At 28.6% G+C, this 22,215-nt stretch overlaps 1 protein-coding gene across 1 annotated transcript in view; it reads right to left on the reverse strand.

The window, feature by feature from the left end:
• The window catches only part of LOC106680434 (protein phosphatase 1 regulatory subunit 14B), a 158,924-nt gene extending 142,792 nt beyond the window's left edge, over positions 1–16,132 (reverse strand). The window contains exons 1-2 of the mRNA XM_014420149.2: positions 15,772–16,132; positions 13,152–13,400 (exon numbers count right to left, since the gene is read on the reverse strand). Coding sequence (XP_014275635.1) covers positions 13,152–13,379 — 228 coding nt within the window. The 5' untranslated portion in view covers positions 13,380–13,400; positions 15,772–16,132. The remainder of the gene's footprint in view (positions 1–13,151; positions 13,401–15,771) is intronic.
• Between the last annotated feature and the right edge of the window lie 6,083 nt (positions 16,133–22,215).

Consider the following 22,215-nt stretch of genomic DNA (forward strand, 5'->3'; position numbering starts at 1 on the left):
TTAAAACCTGTTATTTAGTTAAAAATATAAACAAGTTAGGAAATTGAGTCATGTTGATGACAAAACCAAATCCTTTCAAGTGTGAAATAAAGTCACTTGGGAATGCATGACACAAACATTAGCCAGCACTTCACCAATAAATAAACATTCACAAATACTCCCATCCAAACATACAGTTAAATAATTCTCAATTAAAAAGCCGTGATAAACTTTAATAATTACTTTAATGAATACTATGCATTATTATTACTCAAAATTGATGAGTCTGCTAAGTACAGATAAAGGGGATAAAAAATGGTGGCTGTTTCAAAACCTTAAAAAATTAATTTTTCATTTGGAGTTCTATATCTTCAAAACTACCAAGAACACAAGAAAACCTTAGAGAACATTATTTAAATTACAGTAAATTTTTTGAAATATGAGCCCTAATAGAGCTATTTACGCTCAATGGTTCTCGAAATATAGCTTTTTAAAAACCAACATTTCATAAAAATGTACTGAAAGATTAGTAGGTAGTGAATTTATTTTGAAATATTTATACCTCAAAAATCATTCTAAGTACAAATGTCTATTAATACTCAAGTTAAAGCTAGTTTAATTATAATTATTTTAGCAAATATCATAAAAACTACTATTTCTTAAAGATATATAAACTTTATAAACTATATATATATATATATAAACTAGCTTTAAATTGAGTGTTAATAGACATTTGTACGTCGAATGGTTTTTTGAGATATAGATATTTCAAAATAAATTTACTAACTACTAATCTTTCGGTACATTTTTTGAAATGTTGCTTTTTAAAAAGCTATATCTCGAAAACAATTGAATGTAAATAGCTCTATTAAAGCTCATTTTTGCTAATTTACTCTACTTTAAATGATGTTCTCCTAGGTTTTCTAGTGTTGTCAGTAGTTAAAAAGATATAGAGATAGAGCTCCAAATGAAAAATTATTTTTTAACGTTTTGAAACAGCCGCCATTTTTTATCTCCCCTACTTAGTACTTGGCAGACTCTTCAATTTTGACTAGTAACATTTTGTTCATTAAAGTAATCAAAATTTTTGGTGAAATAACTGCCTTTTTTCTCCTCTTGGGCTCTTGTACTATTAGCTCTGCATTAAGGAATTTTAATGTATTGTTTTATGCTAAGTACGTTGTCAAATATTCTAAAAACTACTACTTCTACAAAAATAAATATTATTAATTATTTTATATTAAATTTAACTAGCTTTAATTTGATTGCAGCAGACATCTGTGCGTCCTATGGTTTCTGAAATAAAGTTTTTCATAAATCAAATTTACTATCCGAAAAATTACAAATCAATTTATTTGAGGAAATATCATGAAAACTACTATTCCTACGAAGGTAAAGGTCATAAACTATTTTATAGTACATTAAAGTATCTTTAATTTGATTGCTAATAGACATCTGTACGTCACATAGTTATTGAGATATAGATTTCTCAAAATTAATGAACTAACTACTGATCTTTCAGTACATTTTTATGAAATGTTGCTTTTTAAAAGGCTATATATTGAGAACTACTGGACGTAAATAGCTTTATTAGGGCTAATATTTTAGCAAATTTACTCTTCTTCAAATAATATTCCTTTTAGATTTTCTAGTGTTGCTGGTAGTTTGTAAGAAATAAAGATCGGAATGAAAAATTATTTTTTAACGTTTTGAAACAGCCGCCATTTTTTATCCCCCCCAACTAAGTACTTGGCAGACTCTTCAATTTTGACTAGTAATTATACATTGTATTTATTAAAGTAAACAACATTTTTGGTGAAATAACTGCCTTTTTTCTCCTCTTGGGCTCTTGTACTATTAGCTTTGCATAAAGGGATTTTAATGTAATGTTTTATGCCAAGTACGTTCACCTAATGGTATATCTCGTGATATTAAAACTTCGATAAGTATTCAGTTATGATTGGGATTCGAATATCTTATATTGAGTGGACTTATAACAAGGGCTCGGACGGTGCTCTATGTCTACAAAATGGTGTTCGGAGAAAAATTTTGCTTCCATACATCTTTGAGTTTCAACATGGAAGAGCTATTGAGGGTAGCGGAAATTCCGAAGTTTCCTTCAGTTCGGTAATCACCTCTTATCTTTTCTTGTTAGAAGAAAAATGTCTTATTCCCTAGTAAATAACAGCTGGTTTAGTCGGCATAGGTTTGGAATTCGCTTTGTTCCTGGTTTGCAGCTTTACTTTACGACTACCTGGAAAAGCAGGTGTCACCTATGCAGTTGCCAAGCCTCTGTACCCAACCCACCTCTGTTTGACAAATCCCACGCTGGTTCAATGTCTTCATACATCCATTACTAGTAAAATTCCTATTGACACGCTCAGTTCCCAATTGTGTTCGCATTGTTTCAGACTTTGCTAAAACTGATCCTACAACTTAATTTTATTATGTAATTTTTTTTTGTTTGATTATAATAAACATATTGCTAGTGAGCTTTTATTCCTTTAGAAAAATGGGCTTACTAATCAAATAAGCCATTAGTTATTTTAAGTAGTAAAAACAGTTGTAGGCATCGATATTCAACGATTTTTAAAGTATGTCTAAAAAAATAACCTGACACATGTTTTTTGCTCTTCGTTAAAATAGCATATTATATTTAGTTAAAAAATTTGGGTTTAATGTTGTTCAAATTTTTTCTTAATATTTAATAACAAAAATATAGATTATATTGGATGTGTATAATTACGAGAATCATCACTGTACGAATTTTATACAAAAGAAGGGATAGCACTAAAATAATTCTCACTTTTTTTTTTTTTTTTAATTTGTTTATTTTGAAATATATACAACAAATAAATCCATTTCAAAAATTAAAAAAAAAAACTCATAGACAATGAAAAAATATCCATTTGTCGAAACCTGTGAGCAATTTTAACAAAAAATATGTATAACAAAATTTTTAAAACAATGTTTTTAACCAGTCAATAATTCAAAATAAAAATACAGCATTCATATTTACAAAAAAAGGAATAATAACAAACTGTGTTATGACATTAATACCTCAAGTACTATTCACCTGAGCTCTTTCTAGTGTAGCCCGTCGTACATAGTTGCTAAGAGCTCTCCAAGTTACAGCTTTTTAATAAACTGAGTAATTGTTCTGAATAGCAGGTCGGCTGCCCAAAATATTTAATTCTGATTTCATCAAGTGAAAGGTATCTTCATCGGAGTTACAGACCGATACTATAATGTATAAATAATAATAACCGGTCTCTTCTTGACCGGTTATCTCAAAAGATTAAACGTAACCTCAAGTTTAAAGCTATTGGAACTGAACCGTGGTTTAAATGAACCGCTCATGTTGGTCAGAACCGGTACCACACATCATAAATGAGTCTGTTCATTACTTGGATGAGTGACCACTCGTTCCGTATGGTTAGTGATCCGGGCAACCCACCCTTCCTGGAAGCGCTAACGTTAAAAAAAAGATTAATAAATATTCTGAACGCACAGCTCTTGGACTAGTTTCCACTCAACAGTGAAGTTGGCATCCCACTTCCATATAATTTCTACAAGGAAAATGTTACCAAGGAAATAGGATAATGAAACAAAATTAGAAGTAATCATGTTGATAGCTAATTTGGCAAAAGCTCTGAAAAAATTATGTTAGTTTATTCTAAACTAATTCATACTTACTTTTTTTAAAAATTTATTTATTTAATATAATTTACAACTGTATAAATAATAAATGCAATAAGTAAATCTGTGGAAGGTTTCATTTACACTTGAATTAGAAGATTCTGTGGCCATCTTCTTTTCAGACGCCTCGGAGGATTATCAGGGATTGTTAAGGATGAGAGATTAAGAACTAATGGGTTAGGATGGATAAGGAGTTTGGAGTGAAAAGAGTATCTGTTTTGGGCCAAATCTGCAACGAATGGGATGTTAAGGTCTTTGTGGATGAGTTTAATTGTAACGTAATAAGGAGCATCAAGGATTTTACGCAAGGATTGGATGCAGGAGGAATTTGATGGCTTAGTAGAGCCCCAGAGCTCAATTCCATATGACCAAATATACTTACTTTTAAATAACGATTTATCACTAAAGTAAGTTAGGAGGAAAATTTTACATCTTCAATTCGCATAAACAACTATAAACTACAGACAAAATTCGGTTAAGAACTTCATAGGTTCGGGAAAATCATAGGTTCCAGAAGATTAAAAAAAAAAACTCATATTAATATTTAACAACTATCTCTTAAACACTCTTCATACATCGGCAGGCAAGGTACATTTAATGCGATTTTAAACCCATAAATAAAAAATATTAACACCGCTGTTTTTATTTTTATCTTCTTGATTTTTTAATACTAGTTTTTAAGAGATTCTGCTGTGATGATAAAAAATAAAATATTGTAATATAAATTATATTATAGGAATGACATGAAGAGATTAACATGTCGTTTTGTGAAAACCAACACAACATCGTATCCTTCGTGGACAAAATAAATTGTAGGAAGATAGTCCGGGTGGCGGTCAATAAATGTAAAAAAAAAATTAATACAAGAAATAAACATTGTAAGAGATGGGACAAGAAATTAGAATGTATATACAAAGAGAGTAAAAAATTATACATTTTTTTTTTTTAAAGAAAGAGATATATTAAGTTATTAAAATATAAATATAAATATTTTTTAATAACTTTCTTAACTTAAATTGTTTCTTTCTTTTAAAAAACAATTGTATAATTGTTTACTCTCTTCGTATATGTATTCTAATTTTCTTGCTTCGTCTTACAATATTTGTTTCTCGTTTTTATTTAACACTGACGAAACCATAAAAAGTGTGGCGAAAAGTTGGTTATTATTAAATAGTTTTTCTGTCTTATTTTTTTATTTTTTTTACTATTTAGTATTTTTATTAACCGACACCCGGACTGTATTCTTACAAGCTACTTCATACGGTTAACTATCTTCTTCCAACAAAAATTGCATTATTCCCCCGAAATTAAGATCATCAACCCCTACTTCCTCATTCCCATCTCTCTCATTAATAAGATTTCTCATTTTTATAAGCTAATCAATTCAGGTTATTTACAGAAGCGTGGAGAGAATGAAAAACTGGCACAAAGAAAAGCAAGGATGTACTTCTTGTATTCTTCTAGAGGCCATTGTACGCCGAAAGACCACACACGGCCAGCCACCTGCTATTGGCTTTTGTACCTTTGATGGTACCGAATTAAAAAAAAAAATAGAAAATTTTTTCAATTTTGTATAAGCCAGGAGCATATATCAGCTATTCGCCTTAAGCAGTAAATAAAAATAAGTTAACTTAAGTAATTCCGGAATATAATAATACTAATAATTAATTAATTAAAGTTAATTTAATTTTTTTTTAATTTAAGATACTTACATCAACGGTCGGCATTTTTTGTTCGGGACATATTTTTGAGGGGTTTTATACTTTATTCATTTGAGCTGCCAAATATTTTTAATTTGCAGAGTAAATATATAAACGAATATGATAACTTCATGAATCTTGAAGATCAGGAAAGATGATATCTTAAAATTATGACACTGTGTTATATTATCCTGTGTCAGTAGGAATTGATAAGATATCTCAGTAATTAATAATCGAATAACGAATAATACAATTTGAACCGAGTTGAAAATGATTTGTACTTGATCACGATTATTCAATTTATGTGAGTCCAATTACTTGACCAGAGTGATAAAAAAACAACACTGTACTGCGATATTTAGTTGTGATAGGAAAACAAAAAAACATATCATTGTATATCACTCTATTTTAGTATTTATCTACTATGTTATCTAGTAAGTATCTAATTACAGACTGATTTATATTTTGTGTCTTACAGAAACGCTATAAATGTGGGCAACATTTCCCGTAAAAGCATTTCTCTAGATTTATTCCTGTTTTCATCAGGTTTAAAAAATAATAAAACTAAAAAAGTTTAATACACTCATCTTATTTATTATTTAAATAAATTTCGTTTGGCAAATTATTACTCAGCTAAAGTTAAAAATTATAGATAAAATGTTAACTTGATGAAAAGTTAATAATGAGGTATAGATAGTTGACCGTAGATTAATGATTGGAGAAGTTTGTCGGGGGGTGCGGTCAGCAAACAACAACATAAATAAACAAAACCATATTAAAAAAGTTAATAACATTTTTCACGTTGCCTCAGAAGTGTCCGTACTCAAGCGGATCCGTCCATTCTTACGATTAGACATATTTTTGAAGAGTGTATTCACTATTTGCCAACAATAAAGAGGATAGGACTGACCCCAAATTTATCAGAAACTCTCACAGATGAGGAAGATAAAATTACATTAGTGTTTGAATTTTTAAAAGCACATCGCCTTCTTTATAAATTATAACTCCTCTTCGATTTTTATTTTTTTTTTTTTTTTTTTTTTTTACTTTTATCATGCAATAGGCGTTAATGACCAGAGGGTTTTACGCCTTTTAGTAACAATCAACAACAACAGTGTCCGTACTAGTTGTGAATTTTAATCTCGACCTTATATTTACTTTTCTCAGTGGCAATTTTTACCCAATTTTTCCTTTCTCCCTTCCTTGGTGGATCCGTCATGAAAAATGATTTTAATGATATAAACATAAATTTTAAATATAAAAAACACCGAAAGTTAAAAGTATCGATAAATACGTTCTTGCTTAAGCCCTAAAGCAATCTGCGTATTTTTGTGCAATGCTTAAACTTTAATGAGTGAACCAGATTCAAGCTAGTCCTTTGATGAGGATTCAAGGACTAAAATTCGTTTAGCTTCCCACGTTTCAAGCCTACACACCGCTTGCTTATCATATGCACTGCAAAACATAATGCAGAAAAAAAAATCATAAAAGTATAAAATGAAATATTAAAGTGTCAGATGATTATCATAAATACAGGAGAATGCTAGGTTGAAAATTGAAATAACTTTCCATTAGTTTAGAGGAAAATTTTAAAAACTATTTCATACCAAATACTGTAAACTACTTTATTATTCTTGTCCGCACCTATCTTAATATCTTTTCACATGGAACTTTAAAAAAAATTAAGGAAACAAAATATTCAAGAATATTAATGCAGGAGAATATAATCCATAGCATCCATCTAGTAATGAACCTAGAATATTAATTTGCATCCATCCACATTTGTAAGAAACTTTTCATAAATACATAACAGGTTGTGACGGCAGTGAAATACATTACCAATGAAGGTCTAAAGGTAATTAAGAAATTTCAAGATAGACCACACCACTTACTAGACAATATATTAATTAAATAACTTGATTATTTCAACAAATTAGATAATTAAATCTGAATCAAATAACTAGATATATATATATTTAAAATAATTTCTAAAGTAACGTTTAAAATGAATGAATACAGGAGATATTTTGCAACCATTGTAGTAACTGTAATAGCTATGGTAAAAGAGAAAATTATTTGATAGTTGTCGCAATGTCAGCATTTACTGTGGTGGCAGTAGTGTTCATTAGCACTGGTGTTATAGGTGACTGTAAAGGTATAGTCACCATAAAACCCGTTTAGACGGCGAAAAATTACAGCCTCTGCCATGGTGAATTTTTTTTTTCAAGTTTTATAAGATAATCCAGATTTTTTTTTTATAAGAATCAAAAATTATGCCAGAAAAATAAAGCAGTTTCTCGAAAAATTATGTAAAAAAATATATATATTATTATTAAGATAACATGTTAAAAATATGAACCTTTTTTATTTATTTATTTATTTTTAATCCAGGACTAGTTTATCTTATTCACATTGGAAACCAAAAATGTCACAAAAATCCTTACAGAAGATAATGGAAAATAATAAACATCAAGGTTCAAAAGATGGAAGATGGCCTCTAGCAAGAATATCAGCCTAGAGAGTTAACAACCGCAACCTTCACCTCGGATCCTAATGTAATGGATGAGGCCCGTGCTTAATGGACAGAATCAAGTTTGACGTCCTATGCGGTCCATTTAACAACGAAGATACAAGAAGAAGGTGCTTTGTTAAAGCACTGAGATTTGGATATTTTTTAATAAACAAAGTTTAAAAAAAAATAAATAAAATGGTGCACGAATAACATAACTTTCACTTATCACGTGTTAAAGTTATAGCTAATTTAGTGATTTTCGAAAAAAATGTAAAAATAAAAATTCCTATTTTAAGCTTTCTTGACGTGCGAATATCGAATATCACCTTTGTTATAATATAACAGAATAATACAACAGTGTAACAAAAAATAGGGAAGGCCGTATGCAATCGGGAGAGATCAGGCGGTCTCGGATTTTTCCGTTTCGAACTCCGGTCTCGATTTTTCTTTCATTTATTCATCAAATTCTTTAATATTTTATATTTAAACATTGTTCATTACTGCAAATAATGTAAAATTGTTGATTATTTCAAATAAACAAAATCAAAGATACTTTGGAGGAAGTTTTTTTTTTAATTTGGTATAAGTCCTGTCAGACTATTTAAATAAAGGTAGTATCTACCATTAAAGATATTCAAGTTGATTATCCAGCCCTAATCTACTGAGCAACTACGCTGACCAACATAGCGCCAACAACAGCCAAGAAGTTCCAACTATTTCAGAGCAGACGTATAGTGAGACATATTTCACTACAAAGAGCAAAGATGGACTCGACCTCCCAACTGTGACAGAGTTTATCACGAGAAGACATCTCAAAATTTTTTTAAGCCTCCAGTACAGTACGAATCCACTATGCAGGGCTCTGACACCGACTGGAGGGCCAGAAAGATGGCAGACCCACATGAACAGACTCGGTCTAGACTGAGGACAAGTAATTCAACAGACTCAATAAAGCTGGCGGACCCCGTCACCAAACAGTAGTTTGGTTAGTTAGTAATAAATTATAAAGTAATAATAAGTAATAATAAAGTAATAATAAGTGGGGTAGTAACCCTTTTCCAAAAGATCGAATTTCCTCAGCAAATGCAATTCTCTACTCTGAAAAAGAGGCTTTTGTTGAACTGTTTTTCCCATTATCGCATCAAACCAACGCACTCATGGGGTTTAGAAAAGAAAATTCATCTGAGTTAAAGCCGTTTTTTTAATAAGATCGAATAAATGTGAAAAATAAATTATTTTAATTAACACTTCCGCGGTAAGTATATTTTATCGAAAAAGCTGCACCATTCCAAGGATATACTATGCTTGAATATGTTATTTCAGTAGCGTACGAGTTTTAGTTTTTAACGCAACACACACAGACCATTTTCTAAGACTTAATTATTTTGAATCACGGGACATCAAAGCGTGTAGTTCTGTCAAGAGCTAGAATCAGAAATTTTGCACGAGCGAAATAATTCCCCATACTATATATTCCATATGTAGGTAAGTGAAGAAAAAACCAGTAAAAGTAAAGGGAAAAAAAATCAAAATATTTGACACATTGCAAGGATAAATAATTTAAAAATTTTAATAAAATATTTATGATGAATAAAAAAATTTCAACAAAATTATAAGTAGATTTAGAAATTGTTCACTTTCTCTTACTATATATCTCATATATAGATAAATTAAAGTAAAAATACCGAATAAAATAGAAAGTTTAAGACATCTTTAAAATATATAAATTAAATAGCACGAAATAAGGATTATTAAAATCAACGTTAGATCTCGTCCTAGCGAACCTATGAGAGAGACTAAGAATTAACTGTAAGTAATCTTAACTCATGAGGACGAGTTTTGAACCTAACACATTGGGAAAAAATTCTCCGTGGTATATAAAGGCAGAAAAGTTGCAGAAGAAGGAAGTGGAATGAGATATAAAATTTCCCGACTTGCTGGAGGTTTGGGTAGTATTCACTGAACTTTGCCCTTTTCCTTAAAAGTTTTGAAAAACCGACCATACTTGCAATTTTTATTATAATCACCTCTTTGAATAACGTCTTAATACATTTTTACTTTTACTTACCTATATATGGATTATATATTAAGAAGTATTGTAATCGTGTAAAATTTTGTATTCGAATTTTCTATGGCAATTCACGTTTTGAAATAACCAAAACTCACAAAATGGTTTGTGTAACCTAGTTTAAAAACGAAAAGTCGTACGAAACTGGTATTTCACATTTAAGCCTGATTTAACAACTTTTTCGATTAAATCGACTAGAAAATAGCATCGATTTTCTCAAAAACGACTTTAACTATTATGATTCAACTTAATAGAACCAATGTGAAATTACACGATTTTTAATATCAGTTTGGTTATATTCTCATGTAAATAGTTTAATAAGGTTTAAATGCTGATTTTTTTTTAATTTTGTTTATTTGTAATATTTAACCATTTTGCATTGTTAACAGTAATAAAAAATGCAAAAATATGAACTACGAAAGAATCTGATAATTAACTATAGGAGTAAAATGGAGAAATAGAGACAGCAGTTTGGACTGGAAAATCGCAGCTGAGCGTTCTCGATCTCTTTCGATTTCTATCATACTGACGCGGCTTTGTTATATTTTATTAAATTGTCAAATTCTAGGCAGACAGAATTGATATTCGTCAATCGTACGTCGAGAAACCCTAAAATACGAGTTTTCATTGCAATCGAAAAATGAATTTATTGCTTGAAAATAGAGTGGTAAGTAAAAATTACGTGCTGCGCCCACCCTACTTCAGTTTTAAAGTTGGAAGTAAATTCTTAAATTTCCCAACTTTCAGGTTTTCAAATCATTGGTGGGGGATACCTTCTTCTCCCTTCTTGAAACCACTTCCAGTAATTTTTTAATAGTGAACCCATACCGTTACGTTTTTTTAACATTTTGTAATTTTTGTCACGCCTAATTTGTTGAACCCACTTGAACTCGCAAACTAAGTTTTCTATGAAATTTAAGTAGAATGTAGCAACTAGTTGAGAATGGTGAAGGATGAAAGAGTTTAGAGAACTAATGTTCCGGAGCGTGAACATTGATAGGCAAAGTGCAATCCGTTGTAAACAGATAACTTGGGTATATCAAAGATGATAATAAGCTGTTCTCGTAGTCATGTTTGTTCTGCTATGTAGATAACCTATGAAATAAATCCTAATTTTTAAATATGAGAAATTTGATATTATACTTAGTAACCATTATTTTAAATTTATAGTAGACATTGTTTTACAATTTTTTTTCCTTTAAAACAGTCCCTAATCACTCCTTATAATCTTCTCAAAAGAATGCTTCACTAAATAAAAAAAGGCATGTATATGTAGGATAACTTTAAGAGTTCTTCTCTATTTAATACAATAATAAATTTTGGATGAGAATAATTTACCTTTACCATTCAAGTAACATTGTAGGTAAATAATTTTAGTTTACACCCAGACACACATTCCAATGGCTTATGAACTCATACCCACAACTCCTGAAAGTAGCTTGGATCATACAAGATAAAGGGATATTCCTGTAACTGACAGGTGCGAATCCAGAAATATTGGGGAAAAAATGAAGAGTTGTGTACCAAGAATAAATATATGCTGGATTATTCAATTTAGTAATCTATATAGTGAGGAAATATAATTTAAAAAATTAAAATTTTGGTTTAGTGGAGTTTTTATTATTGCCAAATCTACGCCTTAACAATAAAGTCAAACTACCAAAATTCAAATTACAACCCTTTGTTAAATATCAGGAAGTGATCTTAAAACGGGAAGGGAAGGAATTGTGGAGGTTCATCTTTTCAATAATTTCAAAAACCCAAAAAGTTGGGGAATTTTATATTTCAGAAACTTAAAGTGCAAATATTGTGGTAAAAAATTATTAAAAGGTTTAATTACACCCAAAATTACAATTAAGTGCTATTCAATGAGGTTAATTTTCCAAAAATATTTAGGAATAGTGTAAATTTGAGGAAATACGATACTTACAAGAAGTTAGAAAATTCGGTCAAAATTGTTGAGAAATTTTAGATTTTATGCACTCCCCTTCCCCTTGAAATTGTTGTGACTATGCCCCCTGATGCTTGGTTAATTTTTTAATATATTAATTTATAAAACTGTAAACCTTTTTAATTTTTATGATGTACTTCATAAATTATTATTATTTTACATAAGCACTTAAGAAAGATTAGTAATTATAGAAAATCTTATATTAAGATAAATATTTGATTATATTACATAACTGTCAGCAATGATAACCATCTCAGATAATAAATGCATCAATTAATGTCTTGATAAGAAGGTTCTTTAGGTTTTTGCTTTAAATAAAAGGAAATACAATTAACAAATTCATAACTAATTGACAGTTTCCAAAAGGAAAACTTAAAAAAAAACTACAAACTGTGGAGGAGCTAGAAGAAAGGTCGAACACCGGATTAACAAGAGCTAGAGTGGAAAGTGTGCACATGATTGGCCAACCGCAACAGACCTGCTCCGCATTGCAGCCACCAGTCCTTTGTATTAACTTTGAAGCAAGATAGGCTGGTTTAAATGCTTTTAGTCGAGCAAAAAATTGGGAATAAATAAAAGAAATTATTATATAAATATGTATGATAATTAGTTTTTCTTTTAGAGACTGATGTGAATATTATGGTACTATTTAATGTTTAGAAATAAGAATTACAATGTTTCAATAAATTTTAGAAAGTAATTAGAAGATTTAACTACTAACAATTTATATTTAATTGAAAATTAAATTTTCATAAAATTGAGTAAAATTTATCAACAACACAAATTATATAATGATAAAAAATTAATATACTAATAAAATTCTTCAAAAATTGATGAGGAACATTTTAACAAAACTTTCGATATAAAATTCAAGATAATATTAGAAAATTTTAATTGAAGGAATATAAAAAATAAGTTCATCCTAAAACAGCTAATTATTTATGAAAAAAAAAAATGATCTAGGTGGTTAGAATCTATAATCACATATTAATCATATAAAATTGTTAAGTAAATATATAATTTCACAATTATGATATTTTCAAACTTATTTTAATAAAATAGTATAATTTATTCATATTGCCATAGTTATAAATTAAATGAAATAAAATGATTATGACTTTCAAATAATTAATTTTTTATATGTGATTATCGGATTGATTTTGGAGCATCTTCAAAATTATAATGTGTCCCTACAAATAATATGAGCTAAATAAAAAAAAATTCAGTAAATTAATAACATACCGTTGAGTCGAAAAGTTTCTGTAGTTCATCATAAAGCCACATTTCAACAGCTAACCTCTTCCTAATTAAGGACATTTGGTGTGATCCATACTTGGCAGTGAGAAATTTCTCTCTTCTTTCTTTTACCTCACCCTTCTCGGTAAAGTTCACATGGAGACCCTTCCCTGGGCTACGTTCCCCAGTGCTTCTCAACGCACCATTGTAAGATGCAGCTACCCCAACTTCCATCGAATATAAATTTGTAGGCTTCTGAAAAGAAATAAAGAATAATTGTTACAAATATATTTCGGTTCATTGAGAAATTATAAAATATAATGAAACTTTCAAACAATTTCATGTTCATAATTTGGTATAAATTCAAACAAATACTGATAATATTGGTAACAATATAATGGAGTATATAGATGAAAGCTATATATAATCAATAACAAATATAGATTTTTGATGATAAATTATTACATATTTTTTCAAGAAGTAATCTGGGTATTTGGTTATCTAGTAAAGATGGATTTCAATAACTCCACACCAGTATAATATGGTACAATTATAGAAAATTGTGAATTTTAATCTACAATAAAGTATAACTTATTTTTTTTTTTTTTGGGGGGGGGGGTTATTTCATATTGCTTTCTATTTGGCATTAAAAAAAAAAAAAATTCTTTCACCATAATAATTTATGAGGAACCTTTTGATTCTTCGTTGTCACCATAAAGGAAATGTTTTTTCAATATATTATTTATTTACTTTGGAGTGGGGGAAGGGAGAGGGGGGTTGGTACTTTTTATTACCAGCAGTATTTGGTACTTGATTGCCAGGGATTAGCTTAAGATAAAATCGAAGCTCTGTTGAAAAAAAATACAGATGATAGAAAACAGAAATTAATAAACAATACAAAATCTTTCTTCACACTGCCAAAATTGATTATAATTAATAAAACTCCTTACACATCATTTATCCTAAAACAAGATCATCCCTTTTCCCAACCCTATTTCCTAGTTACATAATAAATTTTCATAACTGTCGGTTATTCACAATATCATTAATTGAAAAAATTCACAATTACAATTAATCACATACAAATACAATCACAATTAGCAACATTACTCAAGTATAAATTTTTACTTCCAATTTTAAAAGTAATAGAGCAGATTATGTATGAAACCACCAAATACAACAAAAAAAATTCATTATTCCATAGAAAAGTAAGGTTTTTTTAAACTGTTTAAAAATGACATTGACTACAATGCCTACTACAATGAGATATTGCATTTTATGAAGGTGAGTTCATTTACCTCCCTGTTGAGGTATCGAGAATGATTTATCTAAACTGCTTGGTTAATTAAAGCTCCTAACTTGACATCAAATTGCCCCCTCATTTGCATGGATTATAACACGTTCATTATAAACTCAAATGTAATGAAACCGCTAGCTTAAGCATATAATGAAAATTGCAAATCTAATTTACTCAGAGGAAATAAAAGTTTTAATTTGATTATTCAACACATAACAAATTTAAACCTGTAACAGGACAAATAAGCCTTTTTTTTCTGAAGCATTAATTTCAAATAGTAGAAAATTAATGTAAATATGGCATGGATTTTAAAAAATAAATTAATTGTACATATTCTGAATCGACAAAAATTTTGAACTTAAAAGAAAGTGAAAATTATAGATAAAAAATCTTCCAACAATTAATAAAAAAAAAATAGTAAAAAATTTTATTTCTTTTATAAGCAAAAGTAAATAGAATTAATAATATCAATAACAGTGAAGAAAGTTATTTATTGCAGTTTAATCTGTTCCTGATACCAATGATAATATATATTAAAAAAAATGATATCAGGTAAAATAAACAATTCTCAGAATATGTCTATATTTCAAAAGAATATAAACATTGCAAGCTTTATTATAATGAAAATAAAAATAAAGTCATAGAATTGAATCATTTGATAAAAATTAAACTCTCAATAAATACCAAATCAAACAGAATAATAAGATTTATCAAATATTTACAATCAGACATATAAATGAATCCATATTTTATATTAGAAATTTTTATTAATTGGTGAAACAGTTAAAATTACTTATATCAACCACTTATTTGTGGTATTGGTAATTTTTATATATGATGTTTATATAAATATTTAACAACTGAAGACATGAGTAGATTTAATGTTTTGATAAAATAATAAATGGTTTTTTTTACTATTATTTTAAAGATAAGTCTAAGCCAATGCACTGAAATATGCAATTAATCAAGAATCTTAAGTTTTTAATGTCAAGGGGCTACGTGAAATTTTCATTTATAAGAAACAAATCAATTTTTGATAAATGTGTTAAGCACTTTCTTCCACTCATGGCTTCAACTGATATTGTATAAAATAAATAACATAAAATTAATTTAAAAAATAAAAATGAAATGTTTTTTTTTTAATTAAATTAATTTTTGAATGTTACACAGACAAAAGATACATCAATTTTACTTCTATAATGCTATAAAAATATAATTAGAATAATTAATTTAATTTATAAATGATGTTTAATAATCTTAGGAGATAAGAGCTATTTAAACTTGACGTTGAATGTATCAAAATACTAGTGTTTATATAAAAATGAATACCTGATGGAACAACAAAAACTGGATTTTGTGGTGGGCAGACTGACAGGATGTAGTGGTCAGTCAAACTAAGATGTGGAAAGAACCAGAATGACACTGATAATATAAACACTGTGGTTAATAGTCGGTTCAGAGGGAAGGCAGATGCGAGGGCAATGAACGATCAAACACCGGAGAGTTGGACCAATGATCACGATAATTTCACTAATATGTCCAATTTGGCCACTTTACTCTTCAAGTCACTCAGGGTTTTTGGAGCGAACAAGATCTATAAACTTGAATTAAAAAAAAAAAAGTCGCGAGAGATCAAGCGTGTTATACCTGACAATAACAACCAACACAAACTGAAGTTGAGCGGCGACTGGCGAAGAGCCTGCAAGTTCCTTATCTCCTCACCACGCAGCGCTGTTTAAGCGGTCTTCAGCTGCTTTTCGATTGGGTGGTGAAAGAAAGCGAAATTCCAACATTCAGTTCGAAACTCATTATCGTTTTAGTAGTACAAGAGCCGGAAAAAAAAAGACAGTTATCTCACTCTAATTTTTGATTACTTCAATAAAAACTATGTATAATTACTAGGCAAAATTGATGAGTCTGTCAAGTATAGGTAGGGGGATTAAAAAATGGCGGCTTTTTCAAAACCTTAAAAAAACATTGACTTTTCATTCGGAGCTCTGTATCTTAAAAACTACCAACAACACTAAAAAATCGAACAGAACATTATTTAAAGAAGAGTAGGTTTGCTAAAATATTAGCCCTAAAATAGCTATTTACGTCCAATAGTTCTCGAGATATAGCTTTTTAAAAAGCAAAATTTCTTAATAATCTACTGAAAGATTAGTAGTTAGTTAATTTATATTGAGAAATCTATATCTCAGGAACTATGAGACGTACAGATGTCTATTAGCACTCAAAAGTAAAGCTAGTTTAATGGACTATAAAGAAGTTTATGATCTTAACCTTCGTATGAATAGTAGTTTTCATGATATTTACTAAAATAAATTAATTTATAGTTGTTCGGACAATAAATTTGATTTATGAAAAACTTTATTTTAGAAACCATTGGACGTAATGATGTCTGCAAGCGCTCAAATTAAAGCTAGTTAAATTTACTACAAAATAGTTAATTATATTTATCTTTGCAGGAGTAGTAGTTTTTATGATATTCGACAAAATAAACTCACAAAATGTTAATTTCTAGTTGTTGGATTTTTTAAAAAATATATCTCTAGATCCGTAAGACGCACATATGTCTGCCAACACTCAAAATAAAGGAAATTTAACTTACTATAAAGTAGTTTATGACACTTATCTTCGTAGAGGTAGTAGTTTTTATGATATTCACATATGAATATAAATTTGGCAAATGAAAATTTGTCCGAACAACTATAAATCAATTCATTTTAGCAAATTTCATGTAAACTATTACTTCTATGAAGATAAACATCATAACCTACTTTATAGTTCATTAAAGTAGCTTTAATTTGAGCGCTAATAGACATCTGTGCGTCAAATAATTTTTGAGATATTAATTTTTCAAAATAAATTCACTTCAATCTTTTAGTACGTCCCATACAACATTTTTAGGAAAAAGCTATATCTCGAAAACTATTTAACGTAAATAACTCTATTAGTGCTCATATTTTAGAAAATTTACTCTTCTTAAAATGACGTTCTCTTAGGTTTTCTTGTGTTGTTCCTACTTTTTAAGATATAAAGCTCCGAATAAAAAATTCGTTTTTTTTTATCGCTTTGAAACAGCCGCCATTTTTTATTCTACCTACCAATACTTGGCACTCATCAATTTTGTCTATTAATTATACATAGTTTTCATTAAAGTAATCAAAAATTGGGGTGAGATAACTGCCTTTTTTCTCTTCTTGGGCTCTTGTACTATTTCCTCTTTAATAAAGGAACCTCCGAAACCTTTAAAGTTTCATTTATTTATTAATTAAAAACATACCACTATAATTTAGTTCTTCAAAAGACTATTGAACCAAACGGTTAAAAAATTCAGTAAGTCCAATTTCATTTTTTAAAATCTAAATTGTTAGTACTCAGAAGTTGAACAGATACGGCTGATGTTAATAAGCCACTCTTTTTCATAGACGAGCAGCACTAAAATTAAAAGAGCTACTACACACACATATCCACTTACTAAAACCCATTTCTAGACATGCTTCGCAAATCTAAGGAACAGTAATAAAATCCATATAAACAGGTACAAAACACTAGAATTTTTTTTAATAATAAATAAAAGGGAAAGCGTCTTAATTTTCGTTTTCGTCTTTAATTTCAGGCAGGTCTAATTCTAATTGAATTAGTCTCATAGAGCATGAATGACAACCAATATTTAAAAACATTTCCTCTAAAATACCTTTTATTCTGTTTATTTAAAAATAATAAACAGTTCTCCTTGATAACAATAATAAACAAAACAATAAAGAATTTTATGAATAACTGAAGCTCAAAAAATTGACACATCCGATTCGAACGGGAAAAGACGGAACTATCCGATTTTTCACAATCGTATAACGGCTTCGTTAAACTGTTGTATTTTTGACAGGAACACAATTTATATTCATTATTCTCATTTCGCGAAGCCCTTATATACGAATTTTTATAGCAAAATAAATATAAAATTGTTTGTTCGTAATTTTCGCCTTCCCTGGTCTTTTTGGATTTTCGAAAATCACCAAAATAGCAATAACTTCCACCAATCTACACAAAGCGTTGTAGGATACGTATTTAGAATGTTTAGTAAAAGATTTTTGATATACGCACCAAGATTTTTTATGAACATGGTATGATATAAATTATTCCAAGAAAACCAAATGACTTCAGCCTAAAAGATATTTTTAGTTCTTTTTCCATAGGGTATAAGTATATAATGTTTTTCTTTTTTGTTTTTTTTACCTCATATACATCACAAGTATTTAATCATTGGAAATAAAAACAACAAATTTATAGATTTATTCCACATCGTTTCAGTAAAAAAACAAAACATGAAAAATAGTTTAAAGCAAACAACAGTCATCCAAACATGATTAAATAAAATGACAACAAAAACCGTAATAATCCCAATTTTCAAGGTTATTAACACTTTGAAATACAAAATAACTTAATAAATGAAGTATATCAACTTTTTTTTTAACCAATCCTAATGGTTAAGTAGATAATTTTTAAGTCAATCTCCTTTTATAAACTTGTAGTATTTCAAAACCCTTCGGAATCTGCGGTAAATTTCAATTAATATATTAATTTATTTATAAATATCTTTTGTTTGTTTTGGTTTCAATAGTGGCTAATATTCATCAAAAAAATATTTTTGTATATGATGCATTCTATAAATAGAACCGTAAGCTGTGGTAACTTTAATACAAGCATAGCTTTGGATAAGCTTATTGAAGAATCATAGTAGAGAAAGAAACCCCCCATCTATGGTGATATCTTTGGTGCACGTACATTTTAAAATAAAACCAAAACTTTATTTTTAATTGTCAGATGTGCCACTATTCGAGCAAAGCACCGATATATACAGAATTAATACAAGTAACTTTATAAAACGTTTATTAATTTATTTAATGAACGTTTTCTAAGATTGGCCAAATAACATTAGTGTGCCAGCTTCTATGGGTATAAAGTTGCTTTAATTATTCAAAATGAATATATCCACTACAAATATCACCCACACAACTATAACCACCGATATGGAACCACCCAGTACACAACCTTAGAAATTAAAAATTCTGTTATAAAAGAAAAATAAATCTAACCTAATTATATGTATTTATCAAGCCAATTAATAAATAAAGTATACAATAATAATGTGTTCTAAAGTAACAGTGAAAGAAAAATAATACCTGATTAAGATAAAACGAAGTTACCGTATTAACTCATGAAACAACTGTTCCAGGGAGCCATTGAACTGATCAAATTAGCGCGCTAATAGCTAGTACAGTCTTCGTGCTAAAAAAATTGATCTTATCACTTTTTAATCAAAATCAAAATAATTGACAGACTAACAAGGATTAGAAAAATAATTAATATATAATTAGCGTATTGTTTTTCATTATGCTAATGATTGATATTTAATTATTAAAAATATATAAATATATTCAAAAACGTAACCATTATAGCTTTTAGTTTTAATGTAATTCAGAGAATAATTTAATTTGTATACGTTATTTGAATTATTGATATTTTTCATTAATATTTCATAAGAAAAAAGTTTTTTAGGTTTTACTGGTTATAGTAATTTTTTTTTCTAAAGTGAGGTGGCAGGGCTGATTTTTAGTTCTCTTAAGGGCAAATGCCGGGCTCAAAAAGGTATGTAACATAAAATTATAATTTTAGTAATAATACTTATTATTACATTAATACTTTATGTTAGAAATAATTGCTTTCATTTTAGTCAATTAGATCTAACTGTTATTTTAAATTATCAATGAACTGTACATATAATGATGAATTGTTCTTGTCCAATTGAGACATGGATTTCTGAAACCAGACAGATATATTTTAAAATTTAAATTAAAATAAAATTAATTAACAGTTTTAATATACACAGTTATCACTAGATAAATTACATTTGATTTAATTGTCTTTGGAAGAAATCCTTTTATCTTGTGATAATTTAATACCAAGTCTGTAAACTAAAAATTAAAAAAGGAATTGGTTGGTAATGGAATGCAACTTTTCAATAACTACTAATTTTTACTGAATGTATTAATTTAATGGTTTTCAATGCCATTAGAGGACTTTTGCTTTTAAAACTTATTGGAATAATAGTACTAATAAGAAAAAATAGATATAGTGATTATTTTCCATGATGTATCCACTGATGGAAGATTGATTATATTATATCTTATATAACTACAATCAATAGTTATAACTAATCCTAGCTAATTCCCATATTCCTAGAATAAACCCTCATCCTGTCTTATACATCATACTTACAGAATATATAAATGTTCATTACACTTTGAGTTAGTGTTTAAAACTGAGGGACAATTTTGGAATTTCCCTGTTGGGACAATCCCATACATACTTTTTCGTGTTATACCTAATGGACGGGCGAAATATATTGATATAATTTTGACAACCATAACTGTTTTAAATTTCCATTAACTTATTAAGTACACTCAATCTTTCTAAATTAGGAAAAGAAAGGTCAAAATTGAGTTTTTTAAGTTAGTTGGTGAAGAAAAATTAGAACAAGTTATTCTTCCAAAAAACCTGTCCTACTACAGAGTTTGGAGTTCAGTACTTTGTAAGGATGTACCTTTTCTTGAACAATGATAGTGCAAGGAGGTGATTTGTTCAAGATTACGCTCAAACACCTCGATTTTTTTCCCAATTGAGGATATCCACTTTACAGAAGCTCCTAAGTGGAGGACTCCGGAACCTACAGAGTTGACTTGCGACTTAAGTAACAGAATAATAATTATCTGCCACAGAAGGATTTGAACATGAGGTAGTATCCAGCACGTTACTCACTGTGCCACCCCATTGAGTAATATTTACAAGTAATGGATCAGTCATGTTACATCAGTCATGGATTGACCTGAGGTGATGGATGAGAGTCACCTGGGGTCTGAACCTCAGATCCTCCAATGGTTGCAGAGGTACAGTTAATTATGATTTTGGAATCAGTGCTGGTGTACTCATATTCAATCATTAGTATTTTTAACTACCTTATTTATTAGTATCTTTAAATAGTGTAAATAATTATTATTTGTTTATCAGCTAAGGTTAAGAATGAACTAAGTCGAATTGATGGAGATAGAACTTTAAAGAATTTTCTTTAATACTGAAGCTAATAGTATAGTAAGATATTGAATGGCAATTTAACTTAATAGATACTTGTAAGAACAGTCACGTAGCTGATATAAAAATAATTCATGATTTTAAAACTTCAACATGAGTATAACATAATTCACTCCTATGATTTTCCTGTTCATTATTCTAAAACAATATTCTGGTTCAAACTGACTGAAGTTTCTGTTATTTTTTATTAATTTAATTTGTTTTGTTAAGGTATGATTAATAAAAATTAAATCCATCAAATAAGAACAATTATGCTCGGTATGAGTTGATTAATGACATAAAGTTTCCCAAGTTGAATTCCAAATTTAATTGTACCAGTTCACTTTTCATTAATTCTGAGTTTATTTTTTAATTACAGACAATTAAATTTGTTTATTTAACTTAAAGTTAATATTCATATTTCATTATATTATTCACCATTTTAATATTTATGCTGAAAGATCTGTTTTGTATATATATATTTTTCATTCAATCTATATTGCTACTTTAGAAAAAAAATACTACATTGATTTAACAACTAAAATAATCTGTGTTTATTATATACTGTCAAATTAATCTTTGCATAAATTTGAACTTTATTTATTTTTTGTTTCACAGGATACGAACAACAGTGTAGCTAGT

The sequence above is a fragment of the Halyomorpha halys genome, unplaced genomic scaffold (genome assembly GCF_000696795.3).
Source record: "Halyomorpha halys isolate HHAL.00 unplaced genomic scaffold, Hhal_1.1 Scaffold261.1, whole genome shotgun sequence".
NCBI classification, from domain to species: domain Eukaryota; kingdom Metazoa; phylum Arthropoda; class Insecta; order Hemiptera; family Pentatomidae; genus Halyomorpha; species Halyomorpha halys.